Source organism: Gekko japonicus, unplaced genomic scaffold (assembly GCF_001447785.1).
Source record: "Gekko japonicus isolate JY-2015 unplaced genomic scaffold, Gekko_japonicus_V1.1 scaffold1552, whole genome shotgun sequence".
NCBI lineage: Eukaryota > Metazoa > Chordata > Lepidosauria > Squamata > Gekkonidae > Gekko > Gekko japonicus.
The window spans coordinates 104,061-125,258 of record NW_015162529.1 but is presented as its reverse complement, the minus strand read 5'-3'; the positions used below and the strand labels follow the sequence as shown (position 1 = coordinate 125,258).

The following is a 21,198-nucleotide window of genomic DNA, read 5'->3' as shown; positions in this document are numbered from 1 at the left end:
CCACCCGCCCCCTTCGGCCACCCACCTGCCTCGCAAGACAGATGGGGCCACCGTTCTCCCTCCCCCCTTCCTCCCTTCACCCACCCACCCTACCTCTCTAGCCGGCCCGTTGTCTACCTCCTCAACGGGCTTCGCCCCCTAGTAAGAACATAAGAGAAGCCAATGTTGGATCAGGCCAATGGCCCATCCAGTCCAACACTCTGTGTCACACAGTGGCCAACAATACCAGGGGTCATCAGGAGGTCCACCAGTGGGGCCAGGACACTAGAAGTCCTCCCACTGCTACCCCCCCAAGCACCAAGAATACAGAGCATCACTGCCCCAGACTGAGAGCTCCTATCTATATATTGTGGCTAAAATAGCCGCTGATGGACCTCTGATGGGTCCCAGCTGCGAAAATGTGGAATGAATGCTACATGCTGAATCGCCCACATGTGTGAACTGGCAAAATCCAGCTGGAAAGTGCACTAAAAGTGGACTGAAAGTAGATTATTTAGTGTGTATGATCACAGCCCGAGTGATCTGGAGCCAGACTCAGCCTAACATACATCACAGGGTTGTTGTAAAGACGAATTAATGGAAGGGAGAGCCATACAGGCCGCCCTGAGCCCCTGGGAGAAACTCTAGGATTCATTGTGAATCTTCACCATTCATTCTGTTGAGTCTCAATTCGTCATTTGGAGGTTTACTTCAAAGTTCTGTAACCTATTGATTTGTTAAGCCCAAGATAAACAGAAAAGAGCAAACCGCTAAAATACATGACAGCTAAGTACCAGGCCTGAATGGTGGAACTCAGACATCATAATGCGGCAAATTGTCAGATTTCACAACCTCCGGGAGGGTCATGAATCCCAAGGCAAGTGTTTGTTAAACACCCCAAATCATCTTGTGATTCCAGAAGAGGCCAATTTGTTATCACCTCTGAAGAAGAGGCACTTCAACAAAAATGAGCTGCAAAAAGGAAGGCTTTGGAACCCAATCAGTTGTCTAATTCCTGTCAGCCAAAGGAAGGGGAAAAAAACTGTGAGGATTTTTTTTTTCTTTAAGAAATACATTTCACAACTTACAAGAGTTTGGTATTTTATATATATATATATATATTTTACTCTGAATTAATTTAGAAACCAGTTAATTCCCAGCTTCAAAGGCTGCCACTTGTTTTTTTGAAGATAATAAACATGCTTCAAATACCACACAGCAACAAAGGGTTGATTAGGCATATTTAAGCTTGAATAGTAGCTTGTCAGAAAGAAATTACTGTGGCAGAAATGTCACGTCGAACTTCGTGTCTCTGGAGGAGAAACATGTTTTCAGCAGGGAGGAGGAGTTTTCCCTCATGTTTGTTTAAAATAAAAAGTTGTTTGCCCAAGACGAGATTGTGTGGGGCAAAATCCACCGCGCTCGCATAGCTGGGCTTGTCTTCCCTGTGGCTACATAGGCCCCGGTCACACGGGAGGTTTTGGACCGGAAGAGGGACGGATCGGGGGCGCAGCAAACGGGCGCGATCAAACCGCAACATCTGGGAAGTGGCGCGCACCCGTCCCCGATCCATCCCTACAACCCAGTAACGCGGAGCAAAAAAGAACCTAGTAAAGAGAAGGACTTACCTAAAACGCCACAGCAAGCATGGCCGTGGGATTGCCGGCGCGTCCATCGACAGGAGCATTCGAGGCTCCTGGCCGAACTGTGCATGCGCACACATGCGCAGCCGGCTGCCTCGGTCTCCCGTCAGTGGCTTCCTCCCCGGCATCTGATCGTGCCGGGGAGCACCTGCGTGGCAGTTCAGGGGATCTGTGTGATCCCGCCGCCGCGTGTCTCTTTTGGTGTGGCGGTAAAAAGCTGCACTTTGGCCATGCTTTTTACCGCCGTGTGGCAGGGACCATAGTTTGTCAGCTCATCATTTATGGAGACCGTTTGAAAAGATATGATTTGGGCCTTACCCCACAAAACAGAGATCCATTGTGGTATAGTGGTTAGAGTGAGGGTCCCCAACATTTCTGAGCCTAGGGACACCTTTGGAATGGAAGGTGCGAAATGGCTGCCACCTGGGGTTGCCAACCCCCAGGGGGTGGCTGGAGATCTCCTGCTATTACAACTGATCTCCAGGTGGCAGAGATAAGTTCACGCGGAGAAAATGGCCGCTTTGGAAGTTGGACTCTATAGCGTTATATTCCATTGACGTCCCTCACCTCCCCAAACCCCACCCTCCTAAGGCTCCGCCCCCCCTCCAAAAATATCTCCAGGTATTTCCCAACCTGAAGCTGGCAACCCAACTGCCACCAAAGAGCTTCTCCAGGAGGCAAAGCCAGACAACTTAATCTTTGCTCTTATCTTCAGTCACCCACTGAAGACCCTTGTGCTGTGGTAGCAGCTGCTGCCAAAGCAACCTTTTAAAAACCTGCACAGCCAATCAAACCTCAAGTGGCCAATAAGAAGCCTTGCTGGGCTAAAGCTGCACCTGGCACCGCCCACTTTCCAAAAATACGTGGTGGGCACCAGGAAAGGTGTTGGTGGGAACCATGACACCCATATGTAGCACACTGGGGACTTTTGAGTTAGAGCTAGGGATGCCATCCTCCAGGTGGTGCCTGGGGATCCCCTGGAATTTCAGCTCATCTATAGACTATAAAGACCAGTTCCCCTGGAGAAAATGGATGCTTTGGAGGGTGGATTCAATGGCATCGTACCCCACAGGGGTCCCTGTCCTCCCCAGGCTCCATCCCCAAATCTCCAGGAGTATAAATTGAGATATATGTCTGAGCGTTAGAGGTAGCAAGCAGTTACTATAGATCAGTTTGATCTGTCTGTTAAACCTAGCTGTCAGGCTAGTAATAATGTAACTACAGGCGGGTGCTTCTAGCAGGTGTTGCTCTTTTAGGTCTTGTTAGAGTTAGAGATTGCATCACCTTGTTAGAGATTGGCTGGGGTTCAGCATAATAGCTATCGTCTTGGTAAGCTAGAGGGGACTTAGTTCTCATAGACTAAGGCACGGCATGCTGTTCAATAGCCTGTAAATATCTCTGTATGTATTCACCTTTATTACTTTATAAACTCTCTATGTATCTTCATAACTGGTCAGTCTCCAGCTTCTTATCTACAATACCCAATAGTATCCCAACCTGGATCTGGCAACCCTATACCCCCCCATCCCCTGCCAGTGGCCAGGGAGGACTTGGCAACCCTAGTTAGAGTGTCTTCGCTACAACTAGGGAGACGTAGGTTCAGATCCCTGTTCAGTGACAGAATTCACCCAACGATCTTGATCCAATCACCATCTCTCAGCCGAATCGACATCACAGGGTTGTCTAAACTGAGAAACACGTTCTCAGGTTTCTGACGTTCATGTTTTGCTGCTTCCTGTTGTGTGGTCTTAATAGTGTTTCAGTTTATTGTAGGCATGGAAGACCACCTCTACTGGATCAGGCCTGGGGTCCATCTAGTCCCACGTCTTCTTTTTAACAGTGGCAAGCCAGATGCTTTTGAGACTTCCCCATGTCCTCCCCTCAACTACTAGTATTCAAACTCTTCTGGGGCCAGTTTCAAGGTCTACCATACTCCAACTTTACACTGATCTCTGTAAGAGTGTCAAGCGTGGTTTTCATCAAATTGACAGAGGGCCACAGAAAAGGAACCAAAAGGCAATAGGGGTCTGTAACCAGAAGCCAAATTATGGTACTCTAAATGCTCAGAGTGATGATCAAGCCAGTCTTCAAAACTTTCTTTCAGGTCAGAAAATACCCCACTGGACCAGAGAGATAATCCAGGGCAAAACATGGCATCCCACACCTAGGGTTGCCAATCTCCAGGTGGTGGCTGGATATCTCATAGAATCATCGGGTTGGAAAGATTCCGACTCTGTAATCTCCTGGGGTTATAACTGATCTCCAGGTGACAGAGATCAGTTCACTTGGAGAGAATGGTTGGTTTGGAACATGGACTCTATGGCAGTATACCCCATTGAAGTCCTTCCCCTCCCCACCCTCCTCAGGCGCCAACCCCCAAATTCCCAAGTATTTCCCAACCCGGAGCTGGCAAGCCTATCCACCCCTCCACAATGTTGTCGTCAGTAAATACCACGACATATGAAAAGTACAAGGAATATGAACATAATAAATGCATTATACGGTTTAGCATGTAGATTTTAAAGATGATTGAAAACCTCGATCACCATTCACTAGATATGCATGAGCCATTGTCCCCATGAAGGGCAAAGGTGAAAGTTCAGTCCAGCACAACCTCATTTCCCCACTAACTTTAGGCAACATGAACCAACAGGATGGGACCCCTTGGCCTTGCGAGGCTAGCTTGACCCCTGTAATCTGCACCTTTGGTACCCTATCACCAAGTCTTCTGCACCTCAGTAGCTCCCATGCTGGTCTGGATGATCTCCCTGAAGTCTCCTGGCTAGGGTTGCCAAGTCCATCTTCCGCCCCCAGCGGGGGAATTTGGGGGCGTTCCTGGAGGGGGCGGGGCATCCCCAACGTGATGATGTCACGTTGGGGACGTCCGCCACCCCGCCCGCCCACTCGATCTCCAGAAAGGCCAGTTCCCTGCACTTTTTAAAAAAATAATCTGTTTATTGGGTTTTCAATATGCCACACAAACAAACATACAACCTAGGTAGCAATATAGATACATATAAATCCTAAAAACTGTTATCCATATACCATGCCACATACCATATATTCAACTCTTATATAGAGAAGCCAAATATACAAATCAGCACTTTCTGTACGCCTTTCTAGAACAATTTATCCTATTTCATTTTAACTTGTTTACTATATTATTTACTTTACCCATTCTCTATAGACTTTAAACTCTCTATGTAAGGTTCTCACAAATTCCACTTGATAAATGCAAGATTACATACACACTTCATAATTACCCTCATACCAGTTCCCTGCACTTAAAGGAGCCGGCGATTCCCTTTTAAGTGCATGGAGCTGCGTTTCCCCTTTAAGAGCAAAGAGCCGGCATTTCCCTTTTAAGTGCACGCTGACATTTCCCTGCAAGCCTGATCTCAAGGGGAGATCAGGCTTGGGAGGAAACGTCCATGCACTTAAAAGCAGCCACCCCACTCTCACAAGAGAGAAGGGAGAGGGGTGGCTGTGAGTATTGGGGGCGGGTAGAACCCCCCCCAAAATGGGGGACCCCTGGCAAACCTGGGGGGGGTTGGCAGCCCTACTCCTGGCCACAGCTAGTTGGTGTCCGAATCCCCCAGCTGTCAATCAAATACACGTTTGTAGCAAAGTAATATTTATTGAAGCCATGAAGAAACTGGAACAAGTAGACTGTTTGGAATAACCAGAACGGTCAGGGCAAAGGATAATAAAGCAAGTTCAAAAGAGCAATAACCAATGGACATGGTTCCCGCCTGCGCGGGTTTGCTGTCAAGCTCCCGCCGAAAGCCTGAGAAGCAACGGCTACTAAATAATAAACAATTATAGTCTTCATACGCTCAAGCTCATCATAAACTATGCGAAGCCAACTTTCCCCGAACACCTGTGACCTTGCTGATTACGGCAGTTAAAAGCAACTCTAGTGTACATAGAAAGGAATGCAATAGGCAAGCGAATGTGTTCCCCCAACAAAGCAGATACATAGGAAGGGGGGGTTCCACCATGGAAAAGACACGACCCTAGGAACCCACAGAAGTCTTTGGCAGCTTGCTGACAGTTGGTTGAACAAACCAAAATCCTGCCTGGCAACTGCCAGATCTGCTGCTAGATAAAGGCCTCCTTTGCTTTCAAGCTCTGTCAAGAAATAGGGAAACAGTCCATCCTTTAAGCAAATAAAACAGTTCCAGTAATGTTCCAGTGAAAGCAACCCATGTTAAATCAAGCTCATCATAAACTATGCGAAGCCAACTTTCCCCGAACACCTGTGACCTTGCTGATTACGGCAGTTAAAAGCAACTCTAGTGTACATAGAAAGGAATGCAATAGGCAAGCGAATGTGTTCCCCCAACAAAGCAGATACATAGGAAGGGGGGGTTCCACCATGGAAAAGACACGACCCTAGGAACCCACAGAAGTCTTTGGCAGCTTGCTGACAGTTGGTTGAACAAACCAAAATCCTGCCTGGCAACTGCCAGATCTGCTGCTAGATAAAGGCCTCCTTTGCTTTCACGCTCTGTCAAGCAATAGGGAAACAACCCATCCTTTAAGCAAACGAAACAGTTCCGGTCTGTTCCAGTGAAAGCAACCCATGTTAAATGAAGACAAGGACATTCTCGTGTTGGCCAATAGACCTCTTACCTGCAACTGAGACTTTGGCTGTCCGACTGACGATGGCTCCGATTCCTTCTAGGGAGGCCTCGCACTGATAAAGGCCCTCGTCGGGTTTATGATGTCTGGAGTGGACTATATTTTGTATCAAAAGAGATCCATTAGAAAACTGCTGCCTTCTCTCATCCACCGCCAAGTTCAAAAAGACACCGTCCTTCTTCCATTTGATGACCGGAAGCCCTTGATCCGAGTCCGCGGTGCAGTTCAGCAAAATGTTACCTCCTCGCATGGTGACGGCATCTGAAGGCTCGATCAGGAACCGCAGCGTTGTAAATCCTTTGACTTGTGTGCCTGTTAAGGTGAACAGCCGAGAATCATCCAGTTAGTTGAGCATATTCCCAGGCACTGTTTGTGTTTGAAGAACATCAGGTTAGCCTAGAGATGCCAGCCTCCAGGTGGGGCCTGTGGATCCCCAGGAATTACAGCTCATCTCCAGACTACAGAGATTTATTTATTTATTTATTTATTAATTGAACTTATATCCCGCCCTCCCCCATTCCCCTAGAGACAAGGGATGCGTTGGAGGGAGGATTCCATGGTATTGTACCCCACTGAGGTCCGTGTCCTCCCCAGGCTCCATCCCCAAATCTCCCAACCTGGAACTGGCAACCCAACCCCCCATTCCCCACTGGTGGCCATGGAGGACCTGACAATCCTAAATTAGTCAAGAACCCAGAAAAATTACTAATTTAAGAGAAATCCCTTTAACAATGCTTGAAGGTCCTCCAGCTGAACATCCAAATCAAACTCAAACCATGCTTTAGGCAAATTTCAGCAGCGTGAACTTATAAGGAGTTGGGCTGTTGCTTGGTCAAGGTCAATAGTGTCTATCCTGTCTGGTAATAGATTTCTGGGTCTCAGGGAGAGAGATCTTTCACATCACCTGCTACCTGATGTCTTTTAACTGGATACTGAACCTGGGACCTCCTGCATTCTAAGCAGATGTTCTACCACTGAGCCACATCCTCTCCCCTGAGGATCGTGTTAAAGCTCTCAAGAAACTATTTGGACATTACTCAAAAATCCCACCAAAGATTCACGGAAGCATATAGTTCAGAGGTGCTTTACTGGCCATCTAAAACAGCTCAGTGTAAGAAACCCAAACTAGAACAATTCCAGTTGATGCTCATAGAACAAACTGGAGCAAGCCAAACTACAGCAATTCCAGTAGATGTCCATATGCTTGAAAAGTACCACGCAGAGAGAGCAAGAGAGCACACCAGTCCCTAGGTTAGTGGTTCCAACCTGAAGAGGAGACTCCCAATCTGCCTTGGATTTTGGTTGCGGGAAAGGTTTGGTGGGAACCATGCAGGTTCTCGTTAAGAAAAAGCCGTGTTTGCCGAGCAGGGTCAGGAGATAATATATTAGTGTCTTACGGAGCTGTGCAAACAAAATAATGAGAGGCGAGAGACTAATTTGCAATCTAAGAATGCAACACTGCCTCCCCAAAGGCCCCAGTTTTCAGCCTGATAGCATATTGAAAAAGAAGGCGCTAACATCAGACTCAGCTGAAAAACTGAGGCCCAACTGCAACTTCAGATCTTATTTCTTATTTGTGGGGCTTAGCTAGGATTTGCTCTAAGTGCTTTCTTGCTTCAGTGCCAGCCCTCTGCACGGAGAGGAATTTTACTCCCAAAAGTGGTGCCATTATTCAACAGAGCTTGCCCCAGTGAAAAAATTCCTAGAGAAGAGGATTAGAAATCCCGAGTGCCACCAGGCCATTTCCACCATTACCAAAATGCGGCCAGTGTCTCAATCCTACCTGCAACTTTATATAATGCAAAAGAGGAGCTTCAGTAAGCCTAGAGCAGCCAGAGAGGGATTTTAAAAGGCCACTATGTGCTTTGGTGTCACTGTTTATGATTACAGTGGTTTTCAAATTGTGTTCTATGAAATATAAGAGCACCTAAGTGGAATAAGGAAAGAAAGAGATACATCATTCCCGTTATGAGAAAAGAAAAGCTTCCTCTCCTTCCTTGGGTAGTTTCAGTGCTTTTGTCTGCTATGAGCTTTGGTGTCACTGTTTATGATTACAGTTGTTTTCAAATTGTGTTCTGTGAAATATAAGAACATAAGAGAAGCCATGTTGGATCAAGATCAATGGCCCATCAAGTCCAACACTTTGTGTCACACAGTGGCCAAAACCCAGGTGCCATCAGGAGGTCCACCAGCAGGGCCAGAACTCCAGAAGCCCTCCCATTGTTGCCCCACCAAGCACCAAGAATACAGAGCATCACTGCCCCGGACAGAGTGTTCCATCTATACTTTGTGGCTAATAGCCACTCATGGACCTCTGCTCTTAAGGACATAAGAGAAGCCATGCTGGATCAGGCCAATGACCCATCCAGTCCAACACTCTGTGTCACACAGTGGCCAAAACCCAGGTGCCATCAGGAGGTCCACCAGTGGGGCCAGAACTCCAGAAGCTCTCCCCTCAAGCCCCTCCTCCGTTGACCCTCAAGCACCACAAATATAGATCATCACTACCCCAGACATAGGCCCTTTTCACATTTACATTCTAAACTGGATGTTATTCATTGTTTGCCCAATTTCAAGTAAAGCGATTCAGGAATGGGGGGTTCATACTGCAAATTTCTTTCCATTAACAAGCCGTCTCTTAAGCACTATGGTAAGTTTTAAAAGTGCTGCTTTCCCCCACCCTTTTTCACCGCACAGTCTTCCTCAGACTTTTACAAAACGTTCTAAGTTGAGTGCTATAGCGTTAAACTGATATAGTGCTTCAGTGGTACAGCGGCATCATTGACTCCATGCATCTCAATGGTGCCGCTATAGCACTGAAGTGCTATATCGGTTTCATGCTATAGCACTCAACTTAGAACATTTTTAAAAGTCCACATAAGATTGTGCAGTGAAAAACAGTGGAGAAAAAAGTGGCATGGACGGAAGTGCGATGGACATTTTAAACAGCACACCACAGCGATTCAGAAGCGCAACAAAGGGGTTGAAAATGGAAAAAAAGCAGTTTCCCTCAAAAGTGGCTCAACCACACTTTGCTAACCGGATGCAAGTGGGTTTGTATAAACAGGTCAATAAATTCTGGTAGCAGCTACTTACTAAAACAGGTCTGTCTGAAATGACAGGAAAAAAACTCTTTAGCAACCAGTTACTAAAACCGAATACAAAGGCATTTTAAAAAGGGTCAGAGCGTTCCATCTATACCTTGTGGCTAATAGCCACTAATGGACCTCTGGGGTTTGGAGGAATCATAATAGAGCTCCTGAAAATCACCAACAACAGGCAAGCTTCCCCTGAAAGACAGCTTCTCCCCTTCTGCTAATCTTCTCTGCAACCCACTGAGGATATTTCGAGGCACACTTGCATTTGATACAACCTTAGAGTGAAGTAACCAAGTCAGTTTCCAGTATGGGCCCAGGGTACAACTGAGAACACACAAATCCCAACATATTTGAACACATGAAGCTGCCTTATGCCAAATCAGACCCTTGGTCCATCAAGGTTAGTATTGTCTACTCAGGCCAGCAGCAGCTCTCCAGGGTCTCAGGCAAAGGTCTTTCACATCACCCTCTGCTTGGTCTTTTTAACTGGGGATGCCGAGGATTGAACTTGGGGTCTTCTGCATGCCAAGCAGTTGTCCTGCTTCTGAACCTTGGTCATCTCCTCTGAATTTAACCCCCTGAAGTCAACTTTAGGCCTCACAGAATACAGGTGTATATGACATATATGCACAGTAGCACACGTACTCTTTATTTTGATTTATTTATTTAAGCATTTTTACCCCGCCCTCCCCGCCCTCTGAAGCAAACATGGTAGAGGGTGGGGGTAGGGTTAGTAGTAGGGCTACCAGACCCCCCCCCCAGTAGAGGCAGTGGTCCCCACCTCCAGACCCTACCCCCACTGCCGATCACATGGCCAATGGGGGGAGCTTACCAGGAGAAAGGCCTAGGCCTCATTGCCTGTATCACACAAGAAGTGATGTCATCACCATGGCAGCATATGGATAATGCTCTGGTATTTGGGCAAAACTCTATGTTAGAAGCCAGTTTTACCATAGAGTTTTGCCCAAGTACCAGAGAGTCACCTGGATGTTGCTGGCCTGAAGATGTCACTTCCTATGTCCTGATGGCACTGAGGCCTAGGCCTTTCTCTTTCTCCTCCTAAGTCCCCCACATCCCCTGCTGGTTGCCAGATTGGGAAACTCCTGGAGATTTAGCAATGGCACCTGGGGAGGACAGGGACCTGAAAAATCAAGAAATCAAAGCCAGTTTGGTGTCGTGGTTAAGTGCGCGGACTCTAATCTGGGAGAACTGGGTTTGATTCCCCACTCCTCCACTTGTACCTGGCTGGATGACCTTGGGCAAGCCGTAGTTCTGACAAGAGCTGTTCTCTCAAGGACAGTTCTGGAAAGAGCTCTCTCAGCCCTGCCTACCTCATAGGGTGTCTGTTTTGGAGAGGGGGAGGGAAAGGGGTTTGTAAGCCGCTCTGAGACACTTTTGGGTAGTGAAGGGTGGGGTATAAATCCAATCTCCCCCTCCTCCTCCTCCTCCTCCTCCTCCTCCTCTTCTTCTTCTTCTTCTTCTTCTTCTTCTTCTTCTTCTTCTTCTTCTTCTGCATTCTCACCCCCTTTTAACGGACATTTTATACACTACACCAAGGATGCTATTCATACTTAACAAGACCGTTTAAAATTTTGCGTTAGGGATCTATTACCTCTGGAAAACAGTCCCCGTATTTCGAAGCAGCAGTGCTTTGTCAGCTTTCACTGTGCAGAGTACATAAAGTCGCAAGAGTTAAACAAAGATTAACTCTCTTTTCATGCAATTACCCCCGCCATGGAGTCACAATTCCAGCAATTCATATTCACTCCAAAAGCTATAGTTAGCTGGAAATTGCTTTGGTGTATGGCGCTTAACAGCTTGAATAACTGGGGAAGGATTTTGGATTGTGAAAGAAATTGATACCATCTCTGAACTATTGTGCCGGGAGACTCCATCACAGTCCAGCAGTGAAGAAACCATAAGGCAAGAGTCATCGGGTTATAGCCAAGAAGGATGATGTAAATTCTATCCCAGGAGTTGCTGAGAGAACACTTGAGCTATACCTGATGTTTTAAAATAAAAGAGTGTGAAGGTCAAGGCTTCCCTTTGCATTGGTAAGGCCGCACCTGGAGGATTGTGTGCAGTTCTGGAGGCCTCACTTCAAAAAGGATGTGGACAGAATGGAGTGGGTGCAGAGGAGAGGGAGGAGGAGGATCAGGGGCCTGGAGACCAAGCCCTGTGAGGAAAGGCTGAGGGACTTGAGGATGTTTAGTCTGGAGAAGAGGAGGTTGAGGGGGGACAGGATGGCTCTCTTGAAGTATTGGAAGGGCTGTTCCTTAGAGGAGGCGCAGGGAGCTGTTCCTGCTGGCAGCAAAGGAAAGGATTTGCAAGAAGGAGGAGGAGGAGGAGGAGGAAATATGATTTATAACCCACCCTTCACTCTGAGTCTCAGAGTGGCTTACAACTTCCTTTCCTTTCCCCTCCTTACAACAAACACCCTGTGAGGTAGGTGGGGCTGAGAGAGCTGTTTTGAGGACTGCTCTTGAGGAAACAGCTCTGAAACAACTTGTGACTGTCCCAAAGTCACTCCAGCAGCTGCATGTGGAAGAGTGGGGAATCAAACCCAATTCTCCCAGATTAGAGTCTGCACTCTTAACCCATACACCAAACTGGCTGGATATGGGGGGGATTTAAATTAGGGGGGGGAATTAAGGGCGGAAAGGTACCTGTTGGATATGGGGGTGGGTGGGAATTGTTGCAATAAGAGTAATTCAGCAGTGGAATCAGCTTCCCTGGGAGGTATGAGCTCCCCCTCACTGGCAGTCCTCAAGCAGTGGCTGGCCAAACACTTGTCAGGGATGATTTAGGCTGATCCTGCACTTAGCAGGGGCTGGACTAGATGGCTTCTACGACCCCTTCCATCTCAATGATTCTCTGATTCTCTGATCCTTCCTACTTAAAAAAAAATCATTCTAAAAACCAAAGTATACAAGACAACTGCCTTGATTTTAAAAAAATACAAAGCAGTCACTGGAATCCACAACACAGAACAGAGGATAGGCAGGTAAAGAGGTGTAGAAACATTTCCCCACGGGGTTGCCAGCATCCGAGTGGTAGCTGAAGATCTCCCGGAATTACAACTGGTCTCCAGAGGACAGAGATCAGCTCCCCTGGAGCCAATGGCTGCTTTGGAAGGTGGACTCTATGGCAAACCCCACCCTCCCCAGGTTCCAACCTCAAATCTCCAGGGATTTCCCAACCTGGACTGGGCAACTCTAGCTGAGGGACAGTGGCCACATCGATGGCAGAGTGAGGAGTCAAAACTGGGCTCCCCAGACCCTACGTCTGACACTCGAACTGCTACACCAGGGGTTCCCTACATGTTTTGTGGTCCCCAAACTCCTTGTGGCACATTTGGAATTCTGACATGGCATGGCGGGCGCAGCAACAAAATGGCGGCCGCAAAACTATTGCTGCAGGAGGCGGAGCCAGCCACAAAAGGATGGCCACCGCTTAACTTCAGTGGGGTTGCCAGCCTCCAGGTGGGGCCTGGAGATCCCCTGCTGTTACGACGGATCTCCAGAAAATAGAGATCAGTTCCCCTGGAGAATGGCAGGTTTGGAGGGTGGACTCTATGTACCCTGTTGACATCCTTTCTCCGCCTGAAACCCGGCCCTCCCCAGGCTCCACCCCTAAAATCTACAGGTGTTTTCCAGCCCAGAGCTGGCAACCCTAACACACAGTGAAGATCCTTGTGCTGTGGTCCTAGCGGCTGCCAAAGCAACGTTTCTTTAAAAAAAAATCTGCACAGCCAATCAAATCTGCAACGGTCAATCGCTTGAGATCAGAGTCCTGTGGGACCTATGACAGTTCCGCCGGGCTTGCAAGATGGAGCTCTTCTGCCAGGCCTTCAGTTGAGGTGGCGGGCGTTCAACTATTCTGGCCCCTCTGCTCTGTCCTGATAAAGCTACAAGCAATACGCGATTATGAAGCCGGCAAACACGTGAAGCAATCTGGGAACTGGTTCACACTCATATCGTGTTTGGAGGCGTTGTCCTGACGAATCTCTTGGATTCCTCTCACCACTCATTTGTTTCCTTTATTGGACTTGTCTCTTTGGACATTTAACATTTGGAGGTTTAACAAGTTGTTATATGAACTGGACTTACTTTTTTGGACATTGTTTCCAATAATAGTTGGAGGGTGGTGTACTTTGGTTATATATTATGTGACACATTATACTGAGTATATTTGATTACAGTATTTACAGTTTCTTTGATGTGCTGTTATTTTGTAGTTTTTGTTTTCGTTGTGACCTTGTACTGTGTTTCTTCCTATTTGTTTTTTGCCTGTCCTGTCCATGGCACGGTTCACGACCCGTTTCCAATGCCCTGTTGTTCTGGGTACTGTGTGGGCACTGAAAATAACATTTTTTTTTGCAGGGAGGGGGTAATTATATTATAGACTATGGGTTCAATTTTTCAGACTCTTGAACAAACTTACTTCCAGCAACATGCTCTTGGCAGTGATTTGTTTATTGAGAAGCAAAGACATTTCAAGCTAATGAGATCTGTATCAGAACTGACCCCCTTGGTGCCAGTTCAGATAATATAAAGAGTTCAAAAGCCCCCTCCCCATACCTGTCCAATCACACCTATGCATTCAGCCCACCAAACTCCACTGTGCACCATTAACCCTCCCCCCGGCACCTGCAAGTATAGTGTCGAGCAGTGTCTAGCTTCCAAGGTCAAGCACACATTCTTCACAGGGAAGGGAGGCCCCCGCTTGATGCCGTTACAAGCTAGCACGCCTTCTAGCAAAGCAGTCCTCACACCCACACATTCACACACTCACCAGCCCCCCGAACCGACAGAAGACATGGGCATACAGAATGAATGAATAGCAAAAGCACGGCAAGGATCATGGCAAAGGAGACCCAAATTTGACACGATCTTATCGGCTATTGGCATTTATTGCTTTATTGGTTTTAATGTTTGCTGATTTTATGTTGTGAGCCACCTTGAGCCTGCTCCATATGTTTATCCAATTCCCTCTTGAAGCCGTCCATACTTGTAGCCGCCACCACCTCCTGTGGCAGTGAATTCCATGCGTTAATCACTCTTTGGGTGAAGAAGTACTTCCTTTTATCCGTTCTAACCCGACTGCTCAGCAATTTCATTGTGTGCCCACAACTTCTTGTAATGTGAGGAAGGGAGAAAAGATAAAATCAATCCATCAGTCCGAAGCCTTGCAGGGCAAAAGCCCTACCTGGCCTCACTCACTTCCTAAAAACCAGAGAAGGTGTTGGTGGACAACACAACACCCACAGGTACCGTGTTGGGGACCCCTGCTCTAGTCTATACCATCCTGGCCCCGCCTCTGACCTGTATCCTGCAGCAGCTTCAAGGGGCTGCCCGAATATCACCAGACTGTTGCATTCGTTCCAAACACCTGGGTCATTCCGAACACCTGTCCTTAGCCTGCGTCAGAAGCAGAAATGGCCAGCCATGCCGGAGCAAGCGCGCCCTATGGTGTTAACAAGCAAGGTTGCCAATTAAGACATGCCGCCGTTTTGACAATCACAGTCCTATCTCGGGAAGGGGGGGTGGGAATCCACACCCGCCAGAAGGAGCCATGCCCAAGATGAAAAAGAAGAAAGAGGAAGAGAGAAATATTTCGCGGTTTGTTTTCTCTGCCCTTGACAGCTTTTTTCATTTAGTCTATGGCAATGCTCCCCTGAACACAGGGAAGGGGGGGGAACAAAACAGCCCCTAACTCTCCCGACGATGAGAAACGGCTGATAGAATAACCCCCCCACACAAAATAAAGATACTCTATTTTTAAAAAAACAAAAAAACAAAAAACAAATTCGCTGTCAGAAATGTAAGCCTGCAAATGCGCCGGGCTCTTTTCATTCCGAGCATGTGTCAGATCCAGCTCCTGGGGTGAAGGCAAACTGCAATTTGCAGCCAGCAGCGGGAATAGAATCCCCAAGTTGCCCAGAACAGCGAGAAAGCTCAGTCAGAATATCAGAAGAGTCTTGCTGGATCAAACTAACACACCTCTCAGCTAGCATCTTGGAAGGAAGCCTGCAAGCAAGCAGTGGGAGGGGCTGTGGCTCAGTGGCAGAGCATCTGCTTGGCATGCAGAAGGTCCCAGGTTAAATCTCCAGCATCTCCAGTTCAAAGGACAAAGTAGGAAGAAGAAGAAGAATCATAAAATCCCAGAGTTGGGAGAGGCCATACAGGCCATCTAGTCTAACCCCCTGCTCAATGCAGGATCATAGAATCATAGAATCACAGAGTTAAAAGGGGTCATAGAGGCCATCTAGTCCAACCCCCTGCTCAATGCAGGATCAGCCTAGAGCATCCCTGACAAGTGTCTGTCCAGCCGCTGCTTGAAGACTGCCAGGGAGGGGGAGCTCACCAGCTCCCTAGGCAGCGGATTTCACTGTGGCACAGTTCTGACTGTCAAAAAGATCCAGCTTGCACCTTCCCACCCTTAATTTAAACCTGTGATTGTGAGTCCTATCCTCTGCTGCCCACAGGAAAACAGCTGCTTGCCCTTCTCTACGTGACAGCCCTTAGGAGGAGGAGACTGGATTTATACCCCACCCTTCACTCGGATTCTCAAAGTGGCTTACAATTATCTTTCCCTTCCTCTGCCGACAACAGACACAACAGAGGCAGGTGGGGCTGAGAGAGCACTGACTGAGAACTGCTCTTGAGAGAACAGCTCTGTGAGAACTGTGGCTTGCCCAAGGTCACCCAACAGCTGCATGGGAAGGAGTGGGGAATCAAGCCCGGTTCTCCCAAATTAGAGTCCGCACTCTTAACTACTACACCAATGTGGAAGACCTGCACCTGAAACTCTGGAAAGTAGGGTTGCTGGTCCTCCTCCCTGGCCATTGGCCGATGGGTGTGGGGTGGGCAGGGTTGCCAGCTCCAGGTTGGAAAACTGCTGGAGATTAGTAGGTGGAGCCTGTGGAGGACAGGGACCTCAGTGGAGAACAGGGCCATAGAGTCCACCTTCCAAAGCATTGTGTTTTTTTTCTCTCTGGGGCAACTGATCTCTGTAGTCTGGAGATTAGCTGTGATTCTGGGGGATCCCCAGGTCTCACTGCCATCCCAAGGAGACAACACTGGCCTCGAGAGACCAAGGGTCTGAATCACTAGAAGACAGCATCAGGTGTTCAAGCAGTTGTCTTCTCCCCCCGTTCCCTTCCTGCATCATCTCATGTTCAGAGACATACTGCCTTTGAACATGGAGGTTTCATGTGCCCATCCTGGTGCCAACAGGCTGACAGGCAATCAGGGGGAGTTGGGGTAGGGGAGCCGAGGCTCAGGAAGGGGGCCCGTAAAAACTGCTAGGGGGCTGGGCCCCGTGGGCCCCGCGTTAGCTACGGGCCTGCATGTGCCCATCCTGGCTAAAAGCAACAGACAACTAACCTTTCTCCATTTATTGTTTCAACCACCTTTTAAAGCCACCTAAGGATAAAGGGGAGAGCAGGACAAAAATCAAACCCAGGAATGAAAGTCTTATTCTCATCAGCTTATGTTCTGTATGCAGCGAGGCCATTTACGGAATATACGGAAGACTAATCTGCTTATATCTGTTTGATTGCTCAGCTGCTGTATCTGTTTTCCGTGCTGAAGCTTCGAAGCCGCACAGCTCAAAGTTTTCATGAGCTATTTTACCTATTCTAAAGGGCTACCGAGGTCATAAACTCTGCTTAGGCTTACCAGATGTCCTCTTTTTAGAGGGCGTGTCCTCGATTTTTGGCATTGTCCTCTTTTGGGCTCTTTTTGGCATCTGTCCTCTTTTGGGCTCTTTTTAAAGAAAAATATCTGATGACAATGTCCTCTTTTTGGGTTGGAAGGTTAGGAATATTCCTAGTTAGTAGCAATTATCACCAGCTTAAATAGTAGGCATATTTAGAGTTGCCAGGTCCGTTTGTCGCACTGGCGGGAGAATTTGGGGGGACAAAAGTGTGTCAGCGATGCGGGGGCGATGTTCTGCTTTTGGGGCAAAACTCTATGGTAAAAATGGCTTCAAACCATAGAGTTTTGCCCAAAAAGCAGAGTGCCACGTCACCAATGTGCTGACGTCATTTCCGGGTGACATCAGCACATTGTGCATGGCATCGGGTGGGGGAATTTCATCCTGCTGGCCAGCTGGCTGGCGGCAAGCAGAAACCCACAAAAACAAACAAACAACTGATGTAAGGTATTGTGATTCTGGGGGATCCCCAGGTCTCACTGCCATCCCAAGGAGACAACACTGGCCTCGAGAGACCAAGGGTCTGAATCACTAGAAGACAGCATCAGGTGTTCAAGCAGTTGTCTTCTCCCCCCGTTCCCTTCCTGCATCATCTCATGTTCAGAGACATACTGCCTTTGAACATGGAGGTTTCATGTGCCCATCCTGGCTAAAAGCAACAGACAACTAACCTTTCTCCATTTATTGTTTCAACCACCTTTTAAAGCCACCTAAGGATAAAGGGGAGAGCAGGACAAAAATCAAACACAGGAATGAAAGTCTTATTCTCATCAGCTTATGTTCTGTATGCAGCGAGGCCATTTACGGAATATACGGAAGACTAATCTGCTTATATCTGTTTGATTGCTCAGCTGCTGTATCTGTTTTCTGTGCTGAAGCTTCGAAGCCGCACAGCTCAAAGTTTTCATGAGGTATTTTACCTATTCTAAAGGGCTATCGAGGTCATAAAGTCTGCTTAGGGTTACCAGATGTCCTCTTTTTAGAGGGCGTGTCCTCGATTTTTGGCATTGTCCTCTTTTGGGCTCTTTTTAAAGAAAAATATCTGATGTCAATTTCCTCTATTTGGGTTGGAAGGTTAGGAATATTCCTAGTTAGTAGCAATTATCACCAGCTTAAATAGTAGGCGTATTTAGAGTTGCCGGGTCCGTTTGTCGCACTGGCGGGAGGATTTGGGGGGACATCAGCATGTCAGTGATGCGGGGGCGATGCTCTGCTTTTTGGGCAAAACTCTATGGTAAAAATGGCCTCAAGCCATAGAGTTTTGCCCAAAAAGCAGAGTGCCACATCACCAATGTGCTGACGTCATTTCCGGGTGACATCAGCACATCGTACATGGCGTCGGGTGGGGGAATTTCCTCCTGCTGGCCAGCTGGCCGGCGGCAAGCGGGAACCCACAAAAGCAGGGGATCCCCTGCCTCCACCTGGAGAATGGTATCCCTAGGGGCAGGGCTATTTTTGGGCAGGAACGGAGTTCCGGCTGGCTCCCAAGTTGGCCACGCCCAGCAGGAACTAATTAGCATAATAGGCCACACCCAACAGCAGAAACTCATTAGGATTGGCTACATTAGGGGTGTGTGGCCTAACATGCAAAGGAGTTCCTGCTACAAAAAAGCCCTGGGTTTTGACAACAAACAAGGTAAACAGAATAAGAAGTAAAAGGTGGGTGTGGCCCAATATGCTAATCAGCTGTGTGGTCAGGGGTGTGGCCTAATATGCTAATTGGTTTTGCTCTTGGGTGTGTCCTATTATGCTAATGAGTTCCTGCTGGGCTTTTTCTACAAAAAGAGCCCTGCCTAGGGGTATTTAAAATGAGATTTGTCATACTGATCACTTGTTCGAAGCAGTCAGTTGGGAAATAAGTCCTCTTTTTTTCATTTCAAAATATGGTAACCCTAATTATGATCAACCCTGCAACATTAGGTAAAGGTAAAAGTTTCCCTTGCTCGAAAGCCAGTCGAATCCAACTCTAGGGTTGCGGTGCTCATCTCCGTTTCCAAGTTGAAGAGCCAGCTCTGTCCGAAGACTTCTCCGTGGTCATGTGGCTGGTATGACTAAATGCCGAGGCGCACGGAACACTGTTACCTTCCCACCGAAGTGGTACCCATTTATCTACTTGCAATTTCTTGCTTTCGAACTGCTAGGCTGACAGGAGCTAGGGCCAGAGACGGGAGTTCACTCTGTCATGTGGCACTTGGGTCTCAAACTGCCGAGCTACCGATCTTCCGGTCTGCAGCTCAGCATCTTAACCTCTGAGCCACCACGGCAACATTAGGCTGCCTTTTTATTGATGGCAGTATAACCCACGAGATCGATACTCCAGCAGTACAAATGTGTCTAAGGCTAGGGATGACAGCTCTATATTGTATGCAGTTAGCTGCACTTTCTTCTTGATAATATGTGATAAAGTCAAAAAAAAAGAAGGGAGAGAAAAAAGCCCTTCGTGTTATGAAATGCTGGAAGTTCAGAAGAGGACTTCAGAGTTGAACTTTCTTCACTCCTCGACCACACCCCGGCGACACCCCCTGGCCGTCAGACTCACCAGGAGCACCCCAGTCACAGACGAAGCCAGGACGATGTGGCATGACAGTCATCGCCTGCACACGGGGGCCACAATGCCCCGGCCGGGCTCGCCCACAGAGCCCAGTGCCCTGAGGAACCACACAGGGTGGCGGCAATGCGAGTGATGACAGGAAACAGCAGACGGCCGACGCCCACACCTGGAGCACCCTACATGCCAGTGTCGGTGGCACGGCCCACGGGCCGATAGGACCACCACCGGCCCAGCTCACACCACACCCTAGATAATGGGGTGGCATCCGGGCTTATCACAGGGGGCGGGGCTGGGAGGATGGGGGAAGTGGTGGGGAAAGAGCGGTGCTGAGAGCTGGGGAAGGAATAAAAGAAGGGGAAAACGAAGGGGCCAGGGAGGAGCAGAAATGTACAAAAGCGAGAACAGAAAGAGCGAGAGCGAGCCTACTCAAGCCAGAGATGGATGTTTCCTGTTTCATTCCTTTTCACACTTGTTGATGTGTGTGGTATGTGTGTCAATGGTTGCCATTCCCCACTGTTTCACTTTTGGTTTTGTCAAGTTGTTTATATTGTAACGTATATGGTATTTATAATATGCACATCATACACATCCATAATGTGTAATGCTAACTTGTCGATGCAGAATTAAATTTTAAAAAGCATTTTCTCTTTAAAAATATTTTAAAAAATATGTTCCCCATTAAAAACAAACAAACAACTGATGTAAGGTAATATAAAAGGGTGCAAAAATAGGGAATCACAAGTTTGACTCACACAAGGGAGAAAGGAGTAAGAGTCCAGTAGCACCTTAAAGACTAACAAAATATGTGGCAGGAGCTCCCCCCTGCCACATATTTTGTTAGTCTTTAAGGTGCACTTGGACTCTTGCTATTTTCTACTGCAACAGACAGACTAACACAGCTATCCATCTTGATCTACCTACAAGGGAGAAGTGAGATAAAAATAGCCCCCCCCCAAAAAAAAACAGGGTTGGAAAAAAATAAAACCAACCCTAACTGCAGCCTTAGTACTATCTAGTCAAAGGTCCATAGAAAGATAACCCAGACTACCCTGATCTTATCAGATCGTGGAAGCTAAGCAGGGTTAGCCCTGGTTACTGCTTGGATGGGAGACCACCAAGAAAGTCTAGAGTCATGAGCAATGGCAAACCACCTCTGTTCATCTCTTGCCTTGAAAACCCCATGAGGGGTCTCCATAAGTTGACTGTGACTGGACTGCAATTTCCACCACCCCCAGAATGCTTCAACAAATGACTGGACCCCAGTTCTGATGACATAACCTGCTCCTGCAGCTCAGCTGTTTGGGCAGCTGTGCTGGCTCAGCTGGTCATCATGGTTACCATGCACTGGAAACTGGATATGCAGTCTGAAACCAAGTCCAGCAACAGAGCCGAAAGTCAGAAAGCCAGGAAATCAGTCCAAGGTTGCAGGAGCAGGGAGCGGAGGCTAACAGCCAGGATCAGGTCCAAGCAGGCACTTCCACACTGAGGCATTTGCGTGGGGGTGTTTATGACCAGGTCCTCCCTTCCCTGGGAGTCAATCTGCCAAGACTCACAGCCCCTCACA

General features: G+C 47.8%; 1 protein-coding gene across 1 annotated transcript in view; it reads right to left on the bottom strand.

The window, feature by feature from the left end:
• LOC107106174 (netrin receptor DCC-like) overlaps positions 1–19,674 on the bottom strand; it is a 173,983-nt gene extending 154,309 nt beyond the window's left edge. Inside the window, exons 1-2 of the mRNA XM_015406286.1 lie at positions 19,623–19,674; positions 6,258–6,578 (exon numbers count right to left, since the gene is read on the bottom strand). Of these exons, the coding sequence (XP_015261772.1) occupies positions 6,258–6,578; positions 19,623–19,674 (373 nt within the window). The remainder of the gene's footprint in view (positions 1–6,257; positions 6,579–19,622) is intronic.
• Between the last annotated feature and the right edge of the window lie 1,524 nt (positions 19,675–21,198).